The following is a 25373-nucleotide window of genomic DNA, read 5'->3' as shown; positions in this document are numbered from 1 at the left end:
TTTCAACCTTAGCTCTACCTTAGTTAATAACATTTTTTTTTTCCAAAATAGGTGAGTCGAGCCGAAACAGCTATTTTCGGCCCGGTTTCTACAATCGAGGCATTTATTGAGTTATTGGTAATTTAGTTGTGAAATACTAATGGAAGGTGGTGAACGGTGTGATAGGGGACAAACCCCGACAACGTAGGAAGCAGCTCTCAAGGAACGGGAGCTTGCGTTTAGCTAATTAGGGAGTACTTCGGCCAAGGCCAACCAAGTGGCTTTACTATAGGATATATTAAAGATTGTATGAATTATGATGATGTATGAGTATGACGTTGTGCTGTGATGTATGTTATATGTACGTTATTTATGTTTTGATGCATAATGTACATGTTGTATTTGATGCACTTAATGACTTTTATGATGAGTATGATGTATGCATGACGATGTTATTAACATGATGATGTTTTCCATGTTGAACATGCTTTAAGATGTTGTATGTTATATTACATCATGTCGTTAGATCAGCATAGGACACAACCCTAAGAGTATGAAAATGATATTAATGTAAATATCCACAAGCACGTGTTACACAGTGTAACAACGAGATGAGACTAGAGGGTTGTGTCAGAAGAGACATATAATTGGATTTAGAGGGACCTCATGCATATTGTGTATTCATAAGCATAGGGCTACTTCCCCTAAAGATGATGAGTGCGGGCACGCACAATATGATGATGAGTGCGAAAGCACACAGCATGATGATGAGTGCGAATACACATCATATGATGATGAGGGTGTTCATGAGGCGCATTACACTATAGGGTTTCGTTAACCTCCAAACGTCACTACAAATTAGTTTGACCATAGGGTCCAGGGGTGTGCGAGCGCCCTCGATATTCACACTCACACATGTGAGTCGTATGTAGGGAAGTACTACACATCCAATTTGTTCGAGACTGGAGGACACCCTTATGATGTTAGAGATGGGTCCCTAAATCATGATTGCACGTGTTTGCATTTGCATGGCCCCCTATAGTGGGGCCACTTACTGAGTATTCTTCGTACTACTCAAGTCGTGTGCCACATCATTTTTCAGGTAAAGGCAAGGCGTATTTGTACGGAGGACGGCGGCATCACGAACATAGAATGTGACACGTGCATAGGGTAGACTCATATTTAAATTCGTCTTAGGTTAGGATAGGTTGTTTTGCATTTCATTGTTTTAAATTATTTTGTATATGTTTTTATTTTCTCTAAATTTCAGTATTTCGTATTTAAACACGTAAGACCATAACTGTGCTTTATAGAGAAGAAGTTGTTTTAAGTGTTTTCGAAGTTTATGTTATAAATGACATTCATTGTAAGAGTTACATTTCTGCATTAGAGATGAGCATGAGATGTTAGTAGCGACTCTAAGTATGTGGAAATTTAAGATCGTTTAGTGTTCTATCCCATGTTACTAAGATAATATGAAAAGGTTAGTGTTCTATCTTATGTTTAAGATAATTAAAGAAATACGATAATATTTTTCCCACTCATAGTTGAACTTACACCAAACTAATTGATGCTCAAGGAGTAGACCATGTACTAGTTAAGTATTTGAAAGTGATAAGTCAAACAAATGTTCATTCTTGCTCGTGATTAGCTAAGTTGTGAAAAGCATGTACCAAGGGGGTGGTTATCCTAAAGAAGGCATTAAAGGAGACTCCCAAAACACTGGTGAGTGCATCCCATTAGTATATTAATTTTAAGAAGTGTAAGGGTGGTGTTTCACAAATACAAGGAGAGACAAGATATGGCAAGATCTTAAGAAATACTCAGATGGGTCAACAAGTGAAAGTCATGTGATAAATGCTGGATGACGCTCAAAGACAATGGAGTTCTCTGTTGAGCACATTGGTATGTACTAATAAGAAATGACATGAGATACTAATTAAAGCTCATACTACACATATTTCTATACATTCAGGTGGTATTAAGATGTACCAAGATCTGAACCAATACTTTTGGTAGTGTAAAATGAAGAAAGATATAGTAGAGTTTAGGAGCAAATATTTGATTTGCCAATAGGTCAAGGCACTTGAACGGAGTTGTTGCAACCTCAGAGTGTTCTTGAGTGGAAATAAAAAAAAAATAGTAATAGATTTCCTCGTGGGTCTACCAAGAACTTTGAAAGGGTTTATGAAAATATGAGTGATCATTTATAAATTTACTAAGTTCGCACCCTTCTTGGCAGGAAAAGATACATATACTTTATATAATTGGACCTAACTACATATGAAGGATATTGATAGAGTGCATAGAGTGGAGTATCGTTGCAGCCAAATCAAGAACCACATTTCACGTTCAATTTCTAGATAGTTTTTGGAAAATGTTAGGTAGTTTTTGGAAAATGTTAGGCACTCAATTTGATTTTAACACTACTTTTCACCCACAAACAAATGGACAGACCAAATATCTAAATCAAATGTTAGAAGATACGTACATGTTTGCGTATTGGATTTTTCAAGTAGTTTGAGAATCCAAGTTGCACCTAATGAAATTGGTATATAGTAATACTTTTTAAGTAACTATTGACATGACACCATTCGAGACTTTGTATGGGTAATGATGCAGGTCATCAATATATTGGGCTGAATTAGGTGAAATTTTCTACTTAATTTAAGGTCGCTACTCTATCCATATCATAAACATTGAATGTGAAAATACTTCATTTAAACTTCATAAAACATAACCTGAAAATAATACGACTTCATAAAACATAACATTTCAACTTAAAACACTATCATGGACTTGCGTGTTTGAAAACAATTTAAAAAATGACAAAATAAAAGACTAAATAAAATAAATAAACGTTTAAATTAAACATCCTATTCTAGCCTAAGTCTAAGAAAATAATACAACTACCCTATACATGTGCCATGGTCTCGAGTTGCGATACCGTTGTCAGCCGTATAAGAATGTCTTGTCTTAACCTCAAATAGAGGTAGCATGTGGCTTGAGTATTTTAAGAAATACTCGGCAAGTGACCCCACTGTTGGAGGTTAAATGCAAGAACATGTAAATGCAATGACGAGACCTATCATATTAGTCTATTTTTTCTACGGCACTATTCTAATGGGCAGTTTTGATGTGTACCATATACCATATCAATTCCCAATTTGTTCAATTGAGTTGCAATACAAGTGTGCCTACTCTAAAACTATGGGATAAAGTGCAAATCGATAGAAAAGAGGGAATGAATGTTTTTCTACTATGTCAACTCTTGAACGCTAGGTGTGTCGTACCAAAAGTGGGGACATTCTAGATCTACGGGGATGACAAGTAGAATTTCTAACGTAAGAGCCCTATTAACCATATAAATATAATGAAAGCAAAAAAGAATTAAAATAAAAATAAAGTCAGCTAAATGCCGTTATTTTTAATGATAATGAGAGGATGTATATCAAGTTAAGATTCGAGAAGTAAGGATCATCTAAGGATTAACGACCCGTATCATTACCGTGGTTGTGGGCAAATCTAGTGGAGGCAAGAAGCTGAATTAAGATGTTTTTGTGAATAGAGAGAAGTAATCCAATAGAATAAGGCATGACTAAAGAGTCTAGCGGGACAACATAATAAAAGACAGAAGTAAGTGTATGCAAAAATCCGACGTAGTATATATTATTTTGCATCTTACTTCGCTCTAAGTGGGTTCTCGGTTGCGAGAAATCAAACCTGTACAGCAGAGAGTAAACATTTCGAGCAACATATATTCTTCGATACAACTTCGTTTTAGCTACATGAGTACTCGTTTTTATACGGTTTTTTCACTATTTATACAATCGTGGTTACGAACAAACAAAGTCAGTGAATCGAGATCTTTAATAATTTAAATATTACTTTGAGCTAAGTGGAAACTTAAAAACGTCGTAACTTAAATATCTATACAATTATGGTTACGAACAAACACACTGGCAAGTCGCTTAAGGCGGCTTGGCCAACCTTTATCCCAAAATATGGCCGTTTTGAACTTAAATTTTGTGCAAAATTTTCCTTCCACATTTCACCTGTTTGAGATTTCAAACTAGCACTTTTGGGCTATGTGATAATTCTAATTTTTGTTCTTTTTTAAAGTATATGAATCAGCCATAACATGTAGACATGGATGCATGTAAGTACTTAAAATGGCTTATTTAATTCTTTACTTCTATTCTTATTCATATTTATATACTAATTCAGTAAATAAATAAATAACTTTAAAAAAAATGTAGAGTATATAAATAAATACATATATTTGATGGCACCCAACATCAAATGCACACACGTGGACTTTCTAAATGGTCCACGCTTAACTGCGGAGTTCTGATGAGATTCGGTGCATTAATGCTGGTATGATCGCACCAGACATAGAATGCGCACAAATTGCTTTTAACGCATGCGAGCGACATGATTTGGGTGACGGTGCACGCACGTACACGTCGAGGAGAGGAAATGCGATGGGCGTGAGCGTACGAGCGGGAGCGATTGCCATTTGTAAAGAAAGGAAGAAAAGAACGGAGAGAAATTGAAATAACAAGTAAAAAAATAAAATAGACATAAAAATGAGTGTTACCTCCCAAGTGGTCACCCAACTTAATACTACTCTCGTCCAAGTACGCTTCACTGCAGAGTTCTGATGGGATCTAGTGCATCGCACCCAACATTGAATGCGCTACTCTCGCCCAAGTACGTTTCACTGCAGAATTCTGATGGGATCTAGTGCATCGCACCCAACATTGAATGCGCACAAATTGGATTTAACGCATGCGGGCGGCATAATCCAAGCGACGGTGCATGCACGCACGTGCTTGGAATGGCCGACGGGGCCCACACGAACATCTCAGGGAGAGAGAACGCGAACGCGATGGACGTGAGCGTATGAGAGGGGGCGATTGCCATTTGTAAAGAAAGTAAAAAAGAAATTGAAACTTAACAATTAAAAAAAATAAAATAGAAATAAAAAAAAAAAGGGGTGCAGGAAGATTTTCTTTCATTAGCAAAGGAAACCAAATTTATAATTTATTCAAAAATTTGAAATTCAACTACCTCCATTAAATATAATTGAATATTACCTGAAACAATAATTTTAACGGCCACATTCACTAATGGGCAGAGACCCACATCGCCGACCCGAGAAACTCGATCTCAAACACGAAGCTGTGCGTCCATGGCGGACTACGGAAATCAAACGCCGAACCAGATTAAAAATCAGTATCATCAACTCAACAACCGCCGCTCCATACCTAAGGAATCAGCTCTCGAAGCCTTGAACACCATAATCCATCTACATTTCGACAAAGCCCTAGAAAAGAAGCGCTCAATCGATCTCCAAAAGAAGGAGCTCCACAACCAATTCCAGCTCTTCTTCATCTTCTTAGCTCTCATTTTCCTCGCTCAATCGCAACCTCAGTCGCAATCTCGGCTACAGTGCCGGCATTGCTGGATCCCGATCGCTCTCCTAACCCTAGCGCATTTGGCCTTCTACGTATCCGTGGCTCACACGCTGCGATGCATCAACGGATTCAAGTACCAAAGGCGATGCCACAAGCTGAGTCTGGGATTGGCGACGGAGAAGCTCAGGGAGATGAAGATGAGTAGCAGCGACGGAGACATGGAGGAAGAGGAGTTGGAGATTCCGCACCAGGAGCCTCCTGAGATTTACTTTGGTAAGTTCAAGAGGAATTGGGCGCTGTATTTTGGGTTCTTGGTGTTCATCTATGGATTTATGGTGGCTTCCTCTGTTTCTCTTCTCTGTTTCTGATGATGATTTGATCTGAATTCTGTTATTATACCTCCAATCTATCTAACTCAACTGAGGCTTCCGAATCTCTTTGACTTGAACCCATTACCAATAAACCCCCTTTATCTTTACATTACATTGGGTCTTGGAGGACATTAATTCTCCGACCAACCATTTTATCAACTAACTAAATTTATTTGCCTTCATTAGGATTTTCCTAAACTTACCTCCCTTCAACATCTTATCTTTCTCACATTCAACAAATTCTTCATCCTGTTAATGAATAATTTAGTATAAAGCTAAAGATGTAAACACAAAAGTTGGAGTATCCTCAACGAATGCAATGGATCAGTGCTCTATAGGTGACAAAGGTAGAAGGACGGAATTACCTTCTTACTACAAAAATACATCCATTATTCCTTCCACTCCTCTTTCCATCAAACTAAGAGGGAGCGGATTTTGAATCAAATTATAGAGACTATATATAACCCTCTCTACATAAATTATATTTCAAAAACCTTAAATCATTTCGAATTGTTACAAGTTAGAACACACCTGCAGCAGCTTAACCTGGAGAGAGTGCGCAGCACAAGGATTTGTATGCATTAACACAGAGTTTGAATTTCTCTTCAGCCATTGCCTGAAACCACGCAACCCAAACTACAGTCAATGAAATGGGTAACTCATTAGCTTTGTTCAGACTGAAAATATTATTCCAAACTCACCTTGGAAGATCTCTGATGCTTATCAGGATGCCATTTTAAAGCAGACGAGCGGAACCTGCAAGAGGATGGGGATGACTGTAAGATGAACAAATAATAAGTGGGTTCGAGTCGAGTCGAGTGGAAAGACTAATGAACTTACGCTGCTTTAACTTCTTCAATCTTTAAAGGACCTGTCTTTGGTAACCCCAGAATAGTTCTATCTGAACATGATCCTACATCGGCGGTCTCCTCATCAGACTCACAATCACTTGAATTCTCCCATTCAGTACCTCTTTGGTTCTTCCAGTTAGGAGGAGACTCTGTCCACTCAAAACCAGATGCTGAATTTTGAAAGGAATCCTTACGTGTGCCGAAGGACCATGTATATGATCTATTCCCAAATGTGGCGTGAAAGATTGTCTCCGAATCATTAACGAAACTCTCTCTTCTAAACTTACCTGAAGAAAAATACAAAGTGTTCAAAATCACACATTCGCATCCCCGTGAAATTTATCAAAAGGAAATAACATATATAAAGAAAATGAAATAGCAGTAGGCAATGCGAACTGACGTTTTGATCTCTTGTGCTGGGATTTCCCAAAATTTCGCGTAGATGACTTTGCTCGTCCTTTCTTATCACAGCTGCCCGGTTGATCAAATGACTCATCAGAAGACCAGCGATCACCAAGACTCCATTTTGATTCCTTGTTCTATTGATGAATAAGGTATGAACCAAATAAAAATATATAGTCATGGGACTATGTGTTTTGTTTTTCCTTATATTTAAAAGTTATGTACATAACAAGAATATAAGAGTTGCACTCATTGCATTATGCTCATAGTCCACCCCTACTAATCTTTAGGAAGGCTCTGTCGAACCCAAGGCTAACTCTCAGAGAGGACAAGAATGTTCAGTTATTATGGTTTCAATCAAAGGACTTGAATGTGGGATCTTGGAAGGTATTTTGAAACATCCAACTCCCGACCTCCTACCCAGGGAAGAACTCATTCAACCCCTGCGTCAAATAGATGGCATCCAACACATTCTATGGCATCAGCTCTATTCATTTGATTATTATGCATTGAAAGAAAGAAGTGATCAATTCGATTCCTCTAATGTATCTTCCCAAGATGCTGTAGTATACGTTAATTCTGAATACAAACCTGGTGAGCCCCTCACGACCTACTGCTACCTCACGAAACATCATGTTCATAATAATTATCCAACTTAAATTCTAATTTTTGCAAGTGTACATCAGAATGAATACCTGAAAGGTAGATCCACTGTTGTAGAGGAGGTCCTTTAGAGCCTTTTTTGCATCGGCACGCCTTTGGCGGGTCACATATCTTACATAATTCTGGTATCATCATTTTCAACATTAGAATCATTAAAATAAATAATAAATGACTAATTCGTATCATCCAATAAATGTAAGCCAATAACATCTAATGCAATTATGCAATGGGATAGACATGCAAGATATTCAAAATGCTGAACCAATCAAAAAACGAAACTCCATCTGGCTCAATGACATCAATCTTGCATTTATAATCTAAGAACAACAAAGAAAAAATAGTCACCTAATAGATAAACATACCTTTGACGGCTCCTTTCCACTCACACCATCATCCTGCCAAAGTATAGAAAAGGAATTTCTTTTTAAAGAAGTTATAACTTCAGAAAGTATTATGCATTCAGTGGTGCAAATGATCATAGATAAGTAGATTTAATTCATTTCTTATGATCAAAAGGTAAATGAAAGCCTTGCTAGATTGTAGACTGATGATCCTCTTCTTGGTTCTCTTGAATGATTATGTTTAATTTTACCAGAATATAGCTCGACTAAAACATTCCATTTTAAATTACGACTGAACAATGCACTAGCATCTTATTAAGCAAAAAGTAAAAGAAAAAAAAAAAAAGCAATTCACATGACACAACACAGCCAGAGAAATACCCAACACACATAGCGTGACGTTTTTTTGTTTAATACCCTGAATGTCTGAGCTAACTCGCATATAGGATTCATCGAGTGATACTTCATGCTTTTTATGTCTTGGGCCTAAAAATACATCCCAAATAGAAATGTTTACGCTTCTTAATGAACAACTGTACCAATTAACTCAATATCACAACTCGTTTGACAACCAATTGAGTTTTAATTTTTGGTTTTTGAAAATTGTGTATAAGAGTTTCATCTTTCAAAAGAAAACATTTGAATTCTTAGCCAAATCTCCAAAAACAAATTTTTTTAGTTTTCGAAACATGGGTCTGGTTCTTTGGAACATATGTAAAATTTAGATAGCACAGCAAGGAAAACCATAGTTGAAAATAGTATTTATAGGCTGCTTATATACTTTATGCCAAGGAGAGTAAAGGAGATCATAGATTAAAAACAATCATTTTTATAGTTTGTCTCCATCTCTAATGGTAGATCATTATATCTTGCATTAAAACAATAAAAATAAACTATCCCGTGATAATATCTATGTCCTACACTTATCAAATGAATTCCTGATACAAAGATGCTAACAAGATCAATTGCGAATCAACTCACCACCCAAATTCCAACATCAGCATTCCAGCGACAAGATTAAACTATCACAATAATGTTTGTACTTTGGTAATTCTATTGATATGCTCACACATGAACTGTTTAACTTGCAAAAAGCAACACACATAGCTAACAGGTTCATCCACAGAGTTTCAAGCCCAACTATAACTAGGCAATCAAATTCATCCGGGATAATGTAAACTAATAGCTTTGCTTCTATATACTAGTTTTGTAAATTTAGGTCCTAATATCATTAGCTCTCTCTCAACAACTGTTGCTAGATATGTAGAATGCTGTCGGATAAAGCCAGAATAGCTTTTCTGCAACTCAATCAACTAATCAACTGCAAATAACCTTAAACTCTTTGCAAGTCAAGAAGCATTCAAAGAAGACAACAATGACGAACATTCAATGTCCATAAATAAAACGAAAACAAATGATATGAGCAAACAGGAAAATCATGAAAATAGGGCAATTCAAACAGAAAATAGAAACAAAAAGAAAAATTAAACTCACAAATTTCCATTTACTCTTCCACTTATCGCAAGAGGCAGGCGTGGAGTGGAAAGAGGCGACATGAGTAGCGGCCAAAGTTGACCTAATGAACGAATTTTTAAGAATTAGGGAAGTTCGAAATCTGGGAATTAGCATTGGTAATTGAAAAGGTGAAGCAAAAGGGAAGTGTATTGGCGATTACGGAAGGGAATTTGAAGTTGTATAGTGTTAAATATAGAGTGGAATTGAAGGTTTGAGAAAAGGTTGGCAGCGGATTTGGCTCAGCGGAGCAGACGCCTTTCCTCGTTCTGCCCTTGGTTATCCTCTGCAAATTCCTTGCTCCATAGCTTCGCTAAATATGGAAGAAGACACTCATGGGCCGAATTTCTACCAAGCTCGCTGCGCCCTTGGGCCTCTCCCCCGGTACCAATATTTGGGCTAACACCCTAACACTATGAATAACTTGAGCAATAACACTTGGAATATCTATTTGTTGAACATGAAAATTATAATATGTAACATTGCTTCAAATTAATTGCGACGTGCAATGCGTTGTGCCCGACCAAATCATGCCTAGGAAGTACGTAAACGAGCCCGTCTCATGGGCCCATGTGCGCGTACATGGATCGTGTGTGGAGAAGTACTATACATCCAACCCTCCCCGAATCTGAAAATAGCCTAAGGTTGCATAATGTTTATAAAATATAGGTCTCACTCATGTTTTGTATATGATTGCATATCTAACCCCAACAGTCGAGTGACTTAATTTTGAATGTTACGTTTGGTCGTGAACTGTTAAGGATATTTAGTTTTGAATTATAGTTTACATTTATGTCATATTTGATCTTTTATTACAGGCAAATATCTCCATTACAATTTACCATAGGTATAATGTTTGACCTTTATTATACGCAAATATCTTTCATCTATTTATTGTTCTTTCCATTTATTTTGTAATTTATGTTATGATTATAAATAGAGAATTTCACTACCGTTTAGGTGCGGTAGTTTTAGCAAATATTCTCATGGTATAAGAGCCCTTTCGGTTTAGCAACTTCGATCATTTGTTTTTAATGGCTTATGAATTTTCTACTCATCTTTTTCTCCACCACTACTTAAGCTGGAGGGGCAAGCAGAGCCAATTGATGACTCTTCGGCTCCACTCTTTTGGCCTCCAAATCATCCTTAGCAGGCCCACTCTTCACCATACTCTATACATACAACCTCACCTTCTCCAACACATTCAGTCTCCCCTTGAACTAGAAATCTCTTCATCCTCAACCTCGGCAACTAAGACTTCCCTTCCATCTTCCACTTTTGTCTTCTTCTTTCCTCTCATTCCATTCTTCGCTGCTATGACTTCCTCTTCTACTTTTGTCTTTGTCATCCTTGTCGCTTTAATCGCTGACTCTTTGGGCCAAGTCTCGAGTGCCGCACTGGCCTCTTCGCCAACCAAGTCGCTGCCGGCCTCCTCACCAAAATCAGCACCTTCGTCCACTGTGGCGACTCTTCTAGCTTCAACACTATCTTCTTCCTTTACTCCGAGGGAAGTGGCTCCCTCTCTGTGGCGACTCTCCTTTGATGTGCAACCTATTTCTCGGTCTACCAACAAGGCCGTGTAGAAACCAAATTTACCAAATCAAGACCATAATATTGATAAAAAATAAGTTAAATTAATTAAAAAAAAATAACTTTCCACTTTGTCAATAAATAAATAAATAAATAAATAAATAAATAATAATAATAATAATAAATGTATCTACTTTTAATAACATAATGGTTAATACTTTGTTCGAGAAGTACTACAGTGTTTAAAAATACTCTTTTAACTTTCAAAATTTAATTAATATTTTAATTTTTTTTAAAATTATATATATATATATTAAATAATTTAAAAATATCCTTATTAGTAATGCACATAAGCATATAAAACATTTATAAACTTTTACAGGTAACTTACTATCTTTAAAATTTTTAGAAATTTATTTATTTATTATTATTATTATTATTTTGGTATAGTTAGCTTATGGACATAAATCATTATTATACACTTTAAATAGCTAATTTTTTATATTTAACTTTAAGTTTAAAAAACTCAATTTAAAAATAAATTGGATGTTGAAATTTATTATATTTATATTTGGAAATATTCATAAATGTTCATATTAGGAAAGTTATCGAGACCATGAATAAAAGAAGAAAATTCATACCGAAGACAAAAAAAAAAAAAAGAATGAAAATTTGTTGAATTATAAGTCAGAGTAAACGGTATAAAGAGAGAGAATTGAAGAGGGAGATAATTAATAAAGTGTATATAAACAAATTAATAGAAATTTTTTAGTTTAGTATTTTAAAGATTTTTCTTTTAATTAAAAAGGTTATTATTTAAAATTTTGAAAAATATTTGTATTAATAAAAAAAAAAACATGCTGAGGTGTACACGGGATGACTTGGAAATAACAATTCCCCAATGAGATATAGCCAGCTCACGTACCACCATTGCCTCGCTGTAATTTAATTTCATAATTAATTAAACAATAGCAATATATAATAATAATAATAATATTATTATTATTATTATTTTCAATATATGATTTTTTTATTTTTTTAAAAACCTCTGCCTCAGCATTACCATTTCCTCTCCTCTCTCTGTTTCGCCATAGAAAAATTGTCGGAACAACGAACACTCAAACGATTACATTCCCTATGAAATCCTAAATTCTCTCGAAAATTTCTCTCTGTTTCTCTTTGTCAAATTCTTGTTCCTTAGATAAGAGAAGAAGAGGTAATCCAATTAACGGGAGGAGAAATGGGAGCTTGTGCGACTAAGCCGAAAGTCGACAGCGGCAAGGCTCCGGCGCCGGTGCCGGAGAAGAATGTTGAGGAGAAGGATGTTTTTGTTGACACTGTAGCCTCTGTTGAAGCTGAGAAGACATTTGAGGAAAACCAGAGCGATAAAGGCAAGGAAGTTGTTGACGACGATAAAGTGGATGATCAGAGTGTTAAACGCCGCTCTCTTAGCCGCTTGTTTAAGGAGGTACTTCGCTATAATCGTCTCTTTGTTTCTTCGACTTGATTTCTAATTTCTTCCGATTATCGACTGCTGATCAGTGTTTGAGATTCTGTTCTCGATGCTGTTTGTTAATTAAAAATAAATTCATCGTTATTCTTCTTTAAATGTATGAACTCGTTAGGTTTTGTTTCTCAGTTTTTCGTTGAAATCATGTTCTCGCTGTTTGTTGTTCGTTGAATGAACTGGATGATTGTGCTGAATGATTCTGAAATTAGGGCGTTCTGCTGCCATTAGGTTCTCGATGAAGAACTGAGGAAAACGTATAAAAAATTGAAGAATATGCTATTGATGCCTCCTCGTGTTTCTCTATTGGAAAAGAATTAAATGAACATGCGGTTGTGTTTTTGTAGCTTTTTCATATTTTCTTTTGGAACCTCCAATTTATTCGCGAATCTCGGCGGTTTCTCGGGAACCAAACAGATTTGTTTACTCTTTTCCAGAAGGAAACTTTTAGCCTCTTTTGGGCGTAAAGCTAAATGAACGGTCCTCCCAAAGGTGAAAAGTGATGTAAAGAAATGCAATTATATTTTTCAACCTGGCTCAGTTTCTTCATAATTTATGACTTGTCGGCATCCTGAAATCTTTTGGTTCGAACGTTTTTTACCTAATTTCCAATGGTTCCCTTTCCCATTCAAGAACCCTATTCGTCTGATTGGACGTTTAGATATATAATATGCAAGCAGCAGCAGCAGCACTTAGGAGGCTTGATCATGTAAGTGCGTGTCTTCCACATTCCTTGACACATTTGTTTGGTGACTAGCAAAAGTGTCTTTCCTTTGAGGGGCACCCGTTTTTTCCTCCACTTTCTTCTGTTATTCCTGCTCATGCCTTGCCTCAATTCTGTGATTGCTTCACGGCTCATTGAACTTTACCCGTTTGTCTGCACCTTATAGAAATTTCTTTCATTCCCATGTGATCTTGATGGGAAAAGTGTTGATACATTTTTCACCCACACGTTCTGATATGACATGCTTCTGGGTCCTAGTTACACGGTCAGGTAAAGATTGATTGATAGGTTATGCTAATAGTTGTTGTTAGAATCAGATGAGTGGCGAGCCAGAAATTTTCGAGAAGTTTATTGAAAGATCATTTGCCTTGGATAATGATTGTTCATCAATGTGATCTTGCGTTGCCTAGTGGTGGGTGCCCAAACTGATTGTGTAGATAAGTATGGTATGTGTATTCATAAATGTGTTAGCTAGCTAAGCTGTAGCTGTGCTTTGAAGTTGTCGGTTTGAACTACTTCCAATTATGGGACACATTTTATTTTGATCTATTTCTACTTCGATCAATTTTTGTGGTGTAAAATGTCATATGACAGGTTAATGTTCTTTGCATATCTAAATCCTCCTTCAACGTCTTCTGAAATTGCTATTTTAAACATGAATTCTGAATATTCTGCAGAAAGAAGGGGTGAACCAATTATGTGAGGGGCCAGCAGGGGAAACAGAGAAACTGGAGTCTATAGAGACAGAAAAAGATGGGAAAGAATCTGGGACAAAGGTACCTCAAACTGAAGTAGAAACCCAAAAGTGTACACAAGAACCTGAGACAAAGGTGCCTCAAACGGTAGTTGAAACTGAAAAATGTATAGAAGAACCTGAGACAAAGGCGCCTCAAACTGTAGATGAAACAGAAAAATGCATAGAAGAACCTGAGACAAAGGGGCTTCAAATTGTAGTCAAAACCGAAAAATGTATAGAAGAACATGAGACAAAGGCGCCTCGGGCTGTAGTAGAAACCGAAAAACAAGTAGAAGAAGTTGAGATAAAGGTGCCTCGAACTGTAGTAGAGCCTGAAAAACATGCAGAAGAATCTGAAGTAAAAGCACCTCAAACAGAAGTAGAGACTGAAAAATCTGAAATTCCAGCTGAAAAACATGCTGAAGAATCTGAAGTAAAAGCACCTCGAACAGAAGTAGAGACTGAAAAATCTGAAATTCCAGCTGAAAAGATGCCTCGAACTGTAGTAGAGTCTGAAAAACATGCAGAAGAATCTGAAGTAAAGGCACCTCAAACAGAAGTAGAGACTGAAAAAACTGAAATTCCAGCTGAAAAGATACTGATCACTGATGGTCCTACAACTTCTGCGACCGTTCCCGACGAGAAAGTAACTATAACCTCACCATCTGACGTCGAGCCAATAAGCGAAACACCTGTGGAAAAGACATCAGAGAATGTAAAATTGCCCAAAAAAGTTGAGAAACCTGAAGCAGTAACATTAGTTGAAGCAATACCAGAAAAACATGAGAGTACAACATCTGAGCAGAAGAAAGAAGATATCAGCAATATCGGGAAGACCGAGATGGAGACAAAGAAAGAAAGGAGTACCGAACCAGCACAGAAAAACGAGGAAGCCAAGGTAAGTAGTGAAGAAAAAAGAAGTCGAAGTACAGAAAGTATGAGTGTTTAAATTTATTCTATGGGAGAAACTTTGGCCAAAGAAGAAGTAGTGGATGGAATCTGGGATGATCAAGAAGAGTTTAGATTCGTCATGAAGGTAAGTTCTTGAGAGGCTTTGTTTCTATTGTTTTGTTCTATATATGATTTGTTGGTTTTTGATTGAGTTGCATATTCAGTTTGCATAGACATTTGAGTTTGAGAGATTAGTATAAACATAGAATGTTGTGTTTTAAAGGAGTTCCTTGTTCATATAGTAACTCACAAACCAAATGTGAAAACAAAAAAACCTGAGAGAAACCAAGACAGCATTAGTCAAGATTGGTGAATTTTGAGGTTGTGATCATGCTTTCACACAAACAGTTCAACCATATGTTGTCTGCAAAGCAAATCACATGCATTCTATGCATTCAGCTATTAACATCCACAAGTTGTATAATGCGCTATCACGAGTATAAACCCTGTATGATAAAGGGAGTAACCGGATAAACACTTAAGCGAACTTAATGTTCTATATAGTGAGTGTTACACAAAACTCTCACAGTATGAGTTTTTTGTGAACAAAAATGTTCTCCTTCGACATTGAATGTTATAGAATGTGGTCTAGTGAACCATATTAAACGAGAAACATTTTGTAGTTTGTCCAAGCCAGTAATGAGGTCGTGTAAAATGTTAGAATGTGGATGTGTACAGACTTGAAGTAGACAAAAAAAAAAAGTTACATTGAGGTAATATGTAGAGACCTAGAGTTTGAAGTAGGCAACAAGGTATGCTTGAAGGTGACCTCGATGAACAACATACTAAGGCTTGGATGAAACGGCAAGCTAAGTCCATTCTTCATCGGACCTTTCAACATTCTAGATTGGATCGGACCAATGACATACATAACAACTCTACCACATATGCCTTTCGTAGTATATAACAATTGTCACATATCCATGCTTCGCAAATACTTGACTAACTTAGCACACGTTCTAGACGAAGAACCTCTCCGAGATTAAAACACTTTCGAGACCTTTTTTGCAGTATATAACAATTGTCACATATCCATGCTTCGTAAATATTTGACTGACTTAGCGAACGTTCTAGACTAAGAACCTATCCAGATAGACAAAGACTTGAGTTATTCCGAGTTTAAAACACTTAGTAAAGATAACACCGTAACAAACACATTTATAAACCATAGTAATCTAATAATTGGTATTTTAAGTATTGTATTTGTTAAATAAAAGAAACATTAAATCTAAATTGAAAGCTTAAAAATTTATTAAGAATTATTAGGCTAATGATAAATATGAATCTAGTTTTCTAGAATAGTTTATCATACGTATGATTTTTAATTTTAAGAATTTTAAATACGAAACAATAGATTGATTTTGGAAAGAAAAGAAAGAGATAGAATATATATGTCGAGATATTTCTTTACCTTCAATAATTGGACTACAAGCTCGTTGATCTTTGCAATCATTTTATTTTAATTAATATCAACAAGATTATGGTCCTGAGGTTGAATTGAAACTTGAGGAGCAAAATCAGACTGATACAAAAAATAATTAGTAACTCCCACCTAGGGCAAGTAAATGGCTCTATTTAAAAGAATTGTTTTATGTACGATGACACATGCACAATAGCCTTTCACGTGTCATATATGTGATATGTCTTATGATATGATGTGATGTTATGAAGGTGTTTTTATATGATATGCCAAATGATATGAGCTATCTAATGTATGAGATGTCATGATGCACTATGATATATTATGTAAGGTTATGATATGCTATGAAATATTTTGAAATAAGGAAAAGCTACGAAGAAAAACCCCATGCCATGGTTTGAAAGTTATAAATGAAATGATTTATAAAAGTTTATTCATGCATATTAGTTAGTATGATATGTGATGAAAGAATGGGGTTGTCTTGCATGATTTGTTATGTCACGTGAAAATATGGGAACCTCATGCGTATTTATATGTTCACGTGCATTGGGATATTTTTCTTTTATGATGAGTACGTACACGTACACTATGAGACTAAGATGACCAGTCGTGTGTAGAGAAGTACGGCTGGAAATGGCCCACAATCGAAATATGTCGCAACAAATAAATGAAATAGGGGAAACAGCGTGAGGGAAGAGAGCTTTTGAACAGAGTAACCTTAAACACTTAGCTTTTCAATTCTGAGTATTTATAGTGTAGAAATCCTAAACTTTCTCATCGAGTTAATTAATTACTAACATTATTGTAATTAAAGACTAACCATTATCCTAAAATTGCTCTAGGTTTTCGCTGAGTCAAGCTTATTAACTCACGTTGTCCTCCCTAAGCTTGATTTTGGTTGAGATTTTTCACTCCCGTCAATTCCCACATCTATGCAAACTTAACCCTTGATAGGGCCTTGGTTAGAATATAAGCACGTTGCTCTCTAGTGCATACGAACTCCACAACGAATTGTCTCTTCTAAACACCCTCACGGATGAAGTGGAAGCGAGTGTTAATGTGTTTGCTGCGTCCGTGAAATATTGGATTGTTCATCAGTGCAATTGTGGATTTGTTGTCGACGTAGAGACTTATTGGCTTTAGTGATTCTAGTCACTTTGCTCCACAAATTTCTAAGCTACAATGCTTGGCATGACACCGCAGTTGCTGCCACGAACTCAGCCTCACAGGAAAGTATTGCCACAGTTTGCTGCTTCTGAGATTGCTAAGAGATCAAATTTTCGTTGAGATAAAATGTCATTCCTGCAGTTGTTCTATCGTCAATATCTCTAGCTAAATCACAATCGGTAAAATCAACTAGTTCTTTAGGACCTTGCCCTCTTTGATACTTCAACCCAGAGTTTGTGGTTCCCTTCACATAGCGGAGATGTGCTTAACCGCTTAATAATGCACCATAGTGGGGTTTTCCATGTACTTACTCATTATTCCAACAACATATGAAAGGTTTGGACGAGTATGAGTCAAGTACCTTAAACTTCTGATGACACGCCTATACTCAGTGGAATTCACCAAGCTTCATTCAGCATCTTTCTCGAGTTGTAACTTTGCTTCCATGGGATACTTGGTCGGGTTGCACTCTGCCATCTTAAATTGCTGCAACTTCTTCTTAGCATAGGTCGATTGCTTTACCATGATGCAATCTTTCATTTGGCCGACTTCAATACCGAGGTAGTACGTGAGTAACCCGGGATTAGTCATCTCAAATTCTTTTATCATTTGTTGCTTGAACTCTTTGATGCCTTTCACACTTGTACCAGTGATGATCGGGTCATCAACGTACACGCCAACGATGATTGTTTCAACCCCATCGTTTCTTGTATACACTGTTTGTTCTTGTGAGCATTTCCTGAAGTTTAGACTCTTTAAGCTCTTGTCCAGACGTATGTTCCATGCCCTCGGTGTTTGCCGTAAACTGTAGAGGGCCTTTGACAACTTGTACACTTTTTTCTCTTTGGCTTTGATGACAAACCCTTCAGGTTGGGCAACATACACTTATTCTTGGAGGTCACCGTTTAGAAATGTTGATTTGGCGTCCAAGTGATAGACCTCCCACCGTGTTGAGCTACGAGGACAAGAATCAACCTAACAGTGTTCAGTCTAGCCACAGGCGCGAAAACTTCCTCAAAATCAACTCCTTGTCATTGTACTTATCCCTTCGCCATGGGTCTTGCTTTATGCTTGATGACATTTCCTTCACTATTCTTCTTCAACTTAAACACCCACTTCAAACCAATGGACCTGTGTCTAGACGACTAGTTAGTTAGTTCCCACGTCTTGTTCTTCTCAATAGTTTCAAGCTCATTTTGCATGCCCTCCTGCCACATCGTGTTAGTTGCTGCCTCACCGTAGGTTGTCGTCTCCTTGGCCACGAGCAAAAATCATCAAGATCCAGTTCTTCTTCAAGTGTATCTGCATAAATTTCAGCAAGAAAATGAAACTTCTTTGGTTCATCCTTTGTTGTGGATCCTCCTGTGCTCTCGCTTGAGCTCTCTTGTTCTAGAGAGTCCATCACGCCTTTCTGTGTCACCGGTGATGACATGTGTGGACTTGTTGGTATTGCTGTAGGGGCAGTTTCTAGGTCTGTTGTGTCTCCCTCTTCTTCCAGAGTAGTGAACTCTCCAATAGTTTGCTTGTCATTGCCAACGCTGCACCAATCCCACTTCTTCTTTTCTTCAAATATGACATCTCTACTTACATGAATTTTCTCATGTTGTGGATCATACAACTTGTGTGCCTTGGTTTCATCCTCTACGTCAAAGTACACCATCTTTTGGCTTATGTCATCAAGCTTTTTGATATATGGTTTGGTAGTCTTAACATGTGTTGTCCAACCGAACACTCTTAGGTACTCGAAGTGAGGTGTCTTGTTGAACCATTCTTCGTAGGGGCTGCGAGTGTCCAACACCTTTGTCAGTAAACGATTTAGAAGATAAACTACATGTCATATTGTCTCGCCCCATAAAATCACCTGGACTTGCATTCTCTTGAGTAAGCTTTTAATGTTGTAGAGTGTACGGTGTAGTGAGTTGACGCTTGATATCTTCCTCTTCGCGAAACTTTGAGAAGTTCTGGGATAAGAACTCGCCACCTCGGTCAGTGCACAAGGTTTTTAGCTTGTGATCAGACCCGTTTTCAATGAGTCTTTTGAATTTCTTGAATGTACATAATGCGTCTCCGTTTTCTTTGAGCACGTACACCCACATCCAACGACTGTAATCAAGAACAAGTAAGAGAAAATACTTATTAGGGTGATCGGGCCACACAAATCTGCATGAACCAGTTGCAATGGTCGCTAAGCACGGAAACTGGTTCTTGTTGTCAATGCCAATAGATACTTTGGGAAGATGTTGATGGGGTGATCGAGCCACACAAATTTGCATGAACCAGTTGCCATGGTCGCTCAGCACGAAAACTAGTTTGAGCTGGGAACGATAGTCTTGCTTGTTTGGAGACTAGATCACTTTCACACAGCTGGTTCGGGTGTATGATTTTAGGTAGCCCAGTAGCCATCTTCTTCTCTCCCATCATTTTGAGCGTATGAAAGTTCATGTGCCCAAGTCTTGCATGCCATAGCCAAGCTGGGTCTGCAAGTTTCGTCAATAGAGAGGTAGATTGGCTAGTCTCCAATAGTATCCTATACAAGAGGTTATACGATCGTTTTACCTTCATCAACAAGCTTCTATTTCTATTGAACATCTTTATTTTATATTTTGTAGATGTTAGATTAAATTAGAGCATTCTTTTAAATCTTCTTGAAAACTTCCTATTGGGAGGTTCAAGTCTATAACATAGTTTTTTTTAGAAATAATTTATGTGAATATTATGAGATAGAAAAGTAAGATGATGCATTGGGTGGTTACAACAATATCATCCACATAAATACATTTGTAATCATTTTCCATTTAAAACCCAACATTTGAGTGAGTACACAATTTCCCAAAACACTTTTGCAGTCCGACAACAAAGTCAGTTGTCGCGACCCTTTTAGTCCTCACATGCTCTCTCCGGAATCGAGTACTCCCCAAAGTGTATGTGTCGTTGTAAGAGGGTCGGTAAATCACTTCCTTCTCCACCCTTCCCAACCGAATTCGCACTAACCCGATAGCTCTCCTCTTCTCGAATATATTTTTTTCTTTATGATTTGATTTATAATATATTTTATTTTATTTTCAATATTTAATTGTGGGTAGCTTGCATCTTATTCGAAAGCTATGAATATCAATGAGAATACACATATCTAATTTCAATTATATTTCTCATTCTTAATTGAGGAAGTGCCTGAAAAACCCCTTGTTCATGCCGCCACCACTCGTGAGTCAGAGGATGACCGACCAACCGCAAGCCACTGCTCGTGTGTCGTTACCGGAGAAGATGAAAGAAGAAGGGAGTGGCGGCTCTAGTGATAAAGGGTCATTTGTTTTTTTTTTTTTTTTTTTTTTTTTATCTCCTAATTTTAGAATTTTTAATTGAATAACCCTAACAAAATAATAATAATTTATGTAATTAATGTAATAAAATAAAATTAAAAAAAAAAAAAAAAAAAAAAAAGAAAAAAAGAGAGAGAAATTAGTCTTTCCTTAAAAGGGAGGATTTAATTATTTGTGTCCTTTTACAAATTTCAAGGTTCTCTTTTCTTAAAGTCTGCTACTTTTGTTGTTTTTATATTTATGTTTTTATCACCAAACAACAAATGCAATTACAATGCAAAAGAAAAAGTAGAAAAGGAAATTAAAATAATATAAAACATAGTCAAAATTAAAATAAATACAACCAAGAAAGGATTATCTTCAAAATTAAAAAAAGAAAAAAAAAAGAAATTAGATATAATGAGATTGTAAATTTAGACATTTTCAATGGGAGATGCTGAATTTTCATCTCCTAATTTTGTATTCTCCTTGTGTTGTTGCATGCTGCATTCTTTGCCACCTTCTTTCAACCCTTCACTTATCTTTTGCTCTTTGCTCTTCCCCCACAGCACAAAATATAGCCCTCCCACCAATAAAATTCCGCCCAAACCACTGCAACCACGACATCAAAATTGTAACTTTACTTTTGGGTTAGTCGGGTTCATCCAACTAAATAATTTCTATTCATAAATCGACCCAAATCGTCAGTTTTTCAAAAATTCAATCCAACCCAGATAAAAAATATAACTACTCAAGCCCACTGCAACCACCGCACCAAAATTATAACTTTACTTTTGGGTTAGTCGGGATCACCCAACTAAATAATTTCTATTCATAAATGGACCCAAATCTTCCGTTTTTTCAAAAATTCAATCCAACCCAGATAAAAAATATAACGGCCCAAGCCCACTGTTAGTAGAGTAAAGAAGGTAGTAGTACCTTCCAAGGGTAATACTGTCGCCCAGAAGAATAGCGGAACAGACGGTGGTAATAACTAGAGAAAACGGCGTAGACATTGCAAGAAAAACGGGGCCTTTCTTCTCAATAATCCACGCTTGAAGGCAATACGTAACAGCAGTCACCACAACACCCTACAACATAAATTCTCCTTAATTCTTAATCCAAAATTACACATAAAAAAATCACAGGAAGATGATGTTGGTAGAGAAAATTACACAATATGCCACTGAAAGAAGCCTAACATCCCACCCCAATTTCCATTCTTTAGGGTCTCTCTCCATTGCAATAGCAATAGCAAATGTTTGAAATGAACTCAACAAACACTGAAGATTTGTCAACACAAGCTTGGATGGATAGCTTTTCAGCACAAATGTCTGTTTTCAATGTAATTTTTTGTTAAACCTTTGAAAACAACAAAAGAAAAAAACCAAAAACAATTCAAAATGGATACCTGAAGAACAATCCAAATGCCCCAAAGGGTATTGGAAGAGAGCATCAAAAAGCAGCCCTTGAGCCACGAGCTGGTGGAAGAGGCAGTGGCAGAGTGGGCGTGGGTGGCGGCGATATGGGCAGAAAAGAGGTGATGATTATTGAACCATTTGAGTTGTGGGCCTTTGTAGAATGCCAACACCCCCACACCGCCGACGCATAAAACTATGCCTGCAAGCTTTGCTATTCCTGCTATTGACTTTAACCTCAACACCTCAAGCCTACAACAAAAATCAACACCATTTTATCTCAATCTCGACTTTCTATTTTCGAAAAGTTTTCTTATAAACAGTGTTTCGTTCTCCTCAGATGAACCAATTCTACCAATTATCTGAAAAGAATTATTCTTATGTATAAAAAACGAGCATATACGCCCCAAATACATTGTAACAATATTTTCTTATCTTTTTATCTCATTCAACTTTGACCCAAATGGAGGGAATCATCAAAGAATCCACTTTTTTAATTTAATTTTCACTAAAGTTGGAATGAAATACAATATTAAATTAATTACAAAAAGTACCAACAAAGATGTGTATAAATTCCAAACCTTTTACCGTCTATCCTTCTATTTCCTTAAATGTTATCATAATATTTGATTCAACATCAATAAAACTAATCAATCCATAGCTTAAAAAAAAAAAAAATCAAAAGATTTAAATTTGTATACCTAAGCAAAAGCGCGACGAAGAACGTAATAACCGGAAGACAATTCGTAGTGGCTGCCGCTAACGTTGCCGATGTATACACAAGAGCAATCCCATAAAGATTTAAAGACACAGCAATTCTAAAAACCATAAGAATCGAAAAAAAAATTAGGGTTTTATCGATAATTAATTCGACGTAACGATAACATAACACAGGTGAATTAATCAATAACGTACCCGAAAAACGAAAGCAAAAATATTTTGCAGAAGGTGAAGAATGTCAAGGGTGGGGCAGTTTTCCTGAGAAACAAACAGAAAAAGAAAATTAAATTATTGAGAGAAGAAGAAAAAAAAAAAAAAAAAAAAAAAAAAAAAAAGAAGAGAAGAGTACCATTTGAAAAAGAAGGTAATGGGTGAAAGAGAGATGGTGGCGAAGGCTTGGCGGTAGAAAGTGAAGATGAAATTGTTCATTCCGCCGTCAAAAGCGGCCTTGGAGAGAAGAAACATGGCGGCGTAGATGGTTTGAATGAGAATCGCCGCCGCCAAAGGCTTGTTGTGTTCCATGTGGTGAGGGTGTGTGAAGTGGGTTGGGTTGTTTTTGTTGATGAACAAACTGGTATTTATAGATACACCTGGAATCATTGGTGTGTATCCATCCATGTGCTTATAACTTGCCTCCCACTTCCAATCCCCATTGCCTTATTGCTCCTATTCCAAAAGATATCTCTCTATTTATTTATTTTTTTTTTTTTAAATTATTTTATTGGGGCCACTTTTTTTCTACCTCAGTGGTCTCTCTCTTTTCACTAGTCCTATTTCTTCTTTTTCTTTTTTACTTTATTTTTATTTCTACAATTTGTTCTCGTGTCGTTTTTTTTTCTGGTCTCTGAGCTTTTAAAATCGTGTGTGGTCCTTTACTTGATATTTCAATTTATGGTCGGTGTAAAATACCTTATATACTTTTATTTTTTTTTTCTTATAAAAATTATTTTTATGTCTCCTCTTTTTTTTTTTTAAAATGTTATTCATCATGTTCTATTAATTACAATTTTTTTCTTTTTTTTTTTTTTATTTATGCATGCCAAACATACTTTAAATTATTCATTTTTCAAAAGGTATTATAGAATTATTGATTTTATTTTAAAAAAATAATTATTTTTAACATTCGTTTCAATTCAAAGAATGGCGTTTAAAAATGTTTTTTTTTTTTTTTTGTTATTAATTTTCATGTTTTAAAATTACTTTGGAAGTTCCAAAGGTTTAGAATCTGAAGTTAATCGATAAAAAAAGTTTAATACTTTAAATTTGGACATATGATAGAACATTAGAACAACTCAAAAGGTAAATTGGACATTTATTTCTAGATTCATTGGGCAAATATTTAAATAATTACAAATTAACGAATTATGAATGCATGAAAGAAACATAAAATATGAACTGGAAATTTATAACATATAAAAGAAAATTCCGATTCATCGTTATCTCCGAAGTCACTCCAAACTAAACGCTCTTTTTCGTTTCCTCATAAGTTCAACTAATCTAGGGGTTGAATGACATAAAAATACTCGGTAAATATCTTATTCTATCTGGATATGCAATTAACCATCCTAGCTAATCTAACTAGGTTGATTGTGCGGGTCAATTATGATAAACCAAGCATCACTAGGGCTTAGTTGGGGATTGTAACATTCAACTAAGTTTAAGATGCTTAAGAAAGGAATCCTTATGCCCTAGTAAAGTGGGGTAGGAATCTAAGGCAAATGGAAAGGAAAAAATGGCAAAATTGTCATTTTTCCAATTTTAGCGAACTTCTTTGAGTTTTAATTAATTAATTAGTCCTTTGGATAAAAAATTTAAAAATAGGAAATTACAAAAAGACACCTAGACTAATTGGTTATTATAGAAAAGCCTAACGAGGTAATCCGAATTTTACTTTCCTTTGAATGGATTTCTTTTCATTAGGGTTAAGTGTTCTTATCTCTCTTTTAGTCAAAAGCTAAGTTTCTTTATAATTCTATGTAGTTTAGGTTACATGTTTAGAATCATTCAAGATTTACAGGATCGATCTTGCTTGTGGAGTGACTCGAGATATTTCATCAAGGTAATCTATATCTTACTTCCCTGATAATGATTCTTTATCAACATGTGTATAAAATGCCTAGGCGTACTGAACGAACGGAGAAGATTGTTGGGTGTCGAGAACGACTGCTCGAGGAACATAGTGGTACTGTTGTGCACCTTTATATGGTTCGATGAAATTATTTAATGCGTCTTTTTTTTTTATTCCTTTAAAACTCTAATATGATTTTGACCTAGGCAACTTCCTAATTACCATCTAATCAAGCCCAAATTTTCTTCCAACCTATGCTTGATGAGCCCAATGAGCTTGACTACTTCAAGTTGA

General features: G+C 36.1%; 4 protein-coding genes across 6 annotated transcripts; 2 read left to right on the top strand and 2 right to left on the bottom strand.

The window, feature by feature from the left end:
• The first annotated feature begins 5173 nt into the window (after nt 1–5173).
• On the top strand, nt 5174–5834 carry LOC111796192 (uncharacterized). Its single transcript, XM_023678934.2, has one exon. The coding sequence runs from the start codon at nt 5174–5176 to the stop codon at nt 5765–5767; it is 594 nt and encodes a 197-aa protein (XP_023534702.2). The 3' UTR covers nt 5768–5834.
• Nucleotides 5835–6072: 238 nt separating this feature from the next.
• LOC111796190 (Chaperone DnaJ-domain superfamily protein) lies at nt 6073–9839 on the bottom strand. Its single transcript, XM_023678933.2, has 7 exons — nt 9522–9839; nt 8049–8081; nt 7719–7808; nt 7022–7160; nt 6611–6908; nt 6472–6526; nt 6073–6386 (listed from the first exon to the last, which is right to left on the bottom strand). Exons 1-7 carry the CDS (start codon nt 9654–9656, stop codon nt 6312–6314), a joined length of 825 nt encoding a protein of 274 aa, XP_023534701.2. The 5' UTR covers nt 9657–9839; the 3' UTR covers nt 6073–6311.
• Nucleotides 9840–12103: 2264 nt separating this feature from the next.
• LOC111794691 (uncharacterized) lies at nt 12104–15212 on the top strand. Its single transcript, XM_087123766.1, has 3 exons — nt 12104–12537; nt 13978–14346; nt 14527–15212. Exons 1-3 carry the CDS (start codon nt 12310–12312, stop codon nt 14983–14985), a joined length of 1056 nt encoding a protein of 351 aa, XP_086979892.1. The 5' UTR covers nt 12104–12309; the 3' UTR covers nt 14986–15212.
• Nucleotides 15213–21183: 5971 nt separating this feature from the next.
• Nucleotides 21184–23672, bottom strand: LOC111795658 (WAT1-related protein At5g64700). 3 transcript variants are annotated; one of them, XM_023678203.2, is made up of 7 exons: nt 23361–23670; nt 23207–23269; nt 22993–23109; nt 22285–22543; nt 22049–22207; nt 21813–21964; nt 21184–21485 (listed from the first exon to the last, which is right to left on the bottom strand). In XM_023678203.2, the coding sequence occupies exons 1-7, from the start codon at nt 23627–23629 to the stop codon at nt 21308–21310; spliced, it is 1197 nt and encodes a 398-aa protein (XP_023533971.2). In that variant the 5' UTR covers nt 23630–23670; the 3' UTR covers nt 21184–21307. The 3 variants fall into 3 exon arrangements, with proteins under 3 accessions (XP_023533971.2, XP_086979894.1, XP_086979893.1); XM_087123768.1 differs by lacking the exon at nt 22049–22207 and having other exon boundaries at nt 23361–23672; XM_087123767.1 differs by lacking the exon at nt 22993–23109 and having other exon boundaries at nt 23361–23671.
• Between the last annotated feature and the right edge of the window lie 1701 nt (nt 23673–25373).

This window comes from Cucurbita pepo, chromosome 5, assembly GCF_057944985.1.
Source record: "Cucurbita pepo subsp. pepo isolate OVF chromosome 5, ASM5794498v1, whole genome shotgun sequence".
NCBI classification, from domain to species: domain Eukaryota; kingdom Viridiplantae; phylum Streptophyta; class Magnoliopsida; order Cucurbitales; family Cucurbitaceae; genus Cucurbita; species Cucurbita pepo.
The sequence above is the reverse complement of the archived record's forward strand: the minus strand, read 5'-3'. Positions and strand labels throughout refer to the sequence as shown.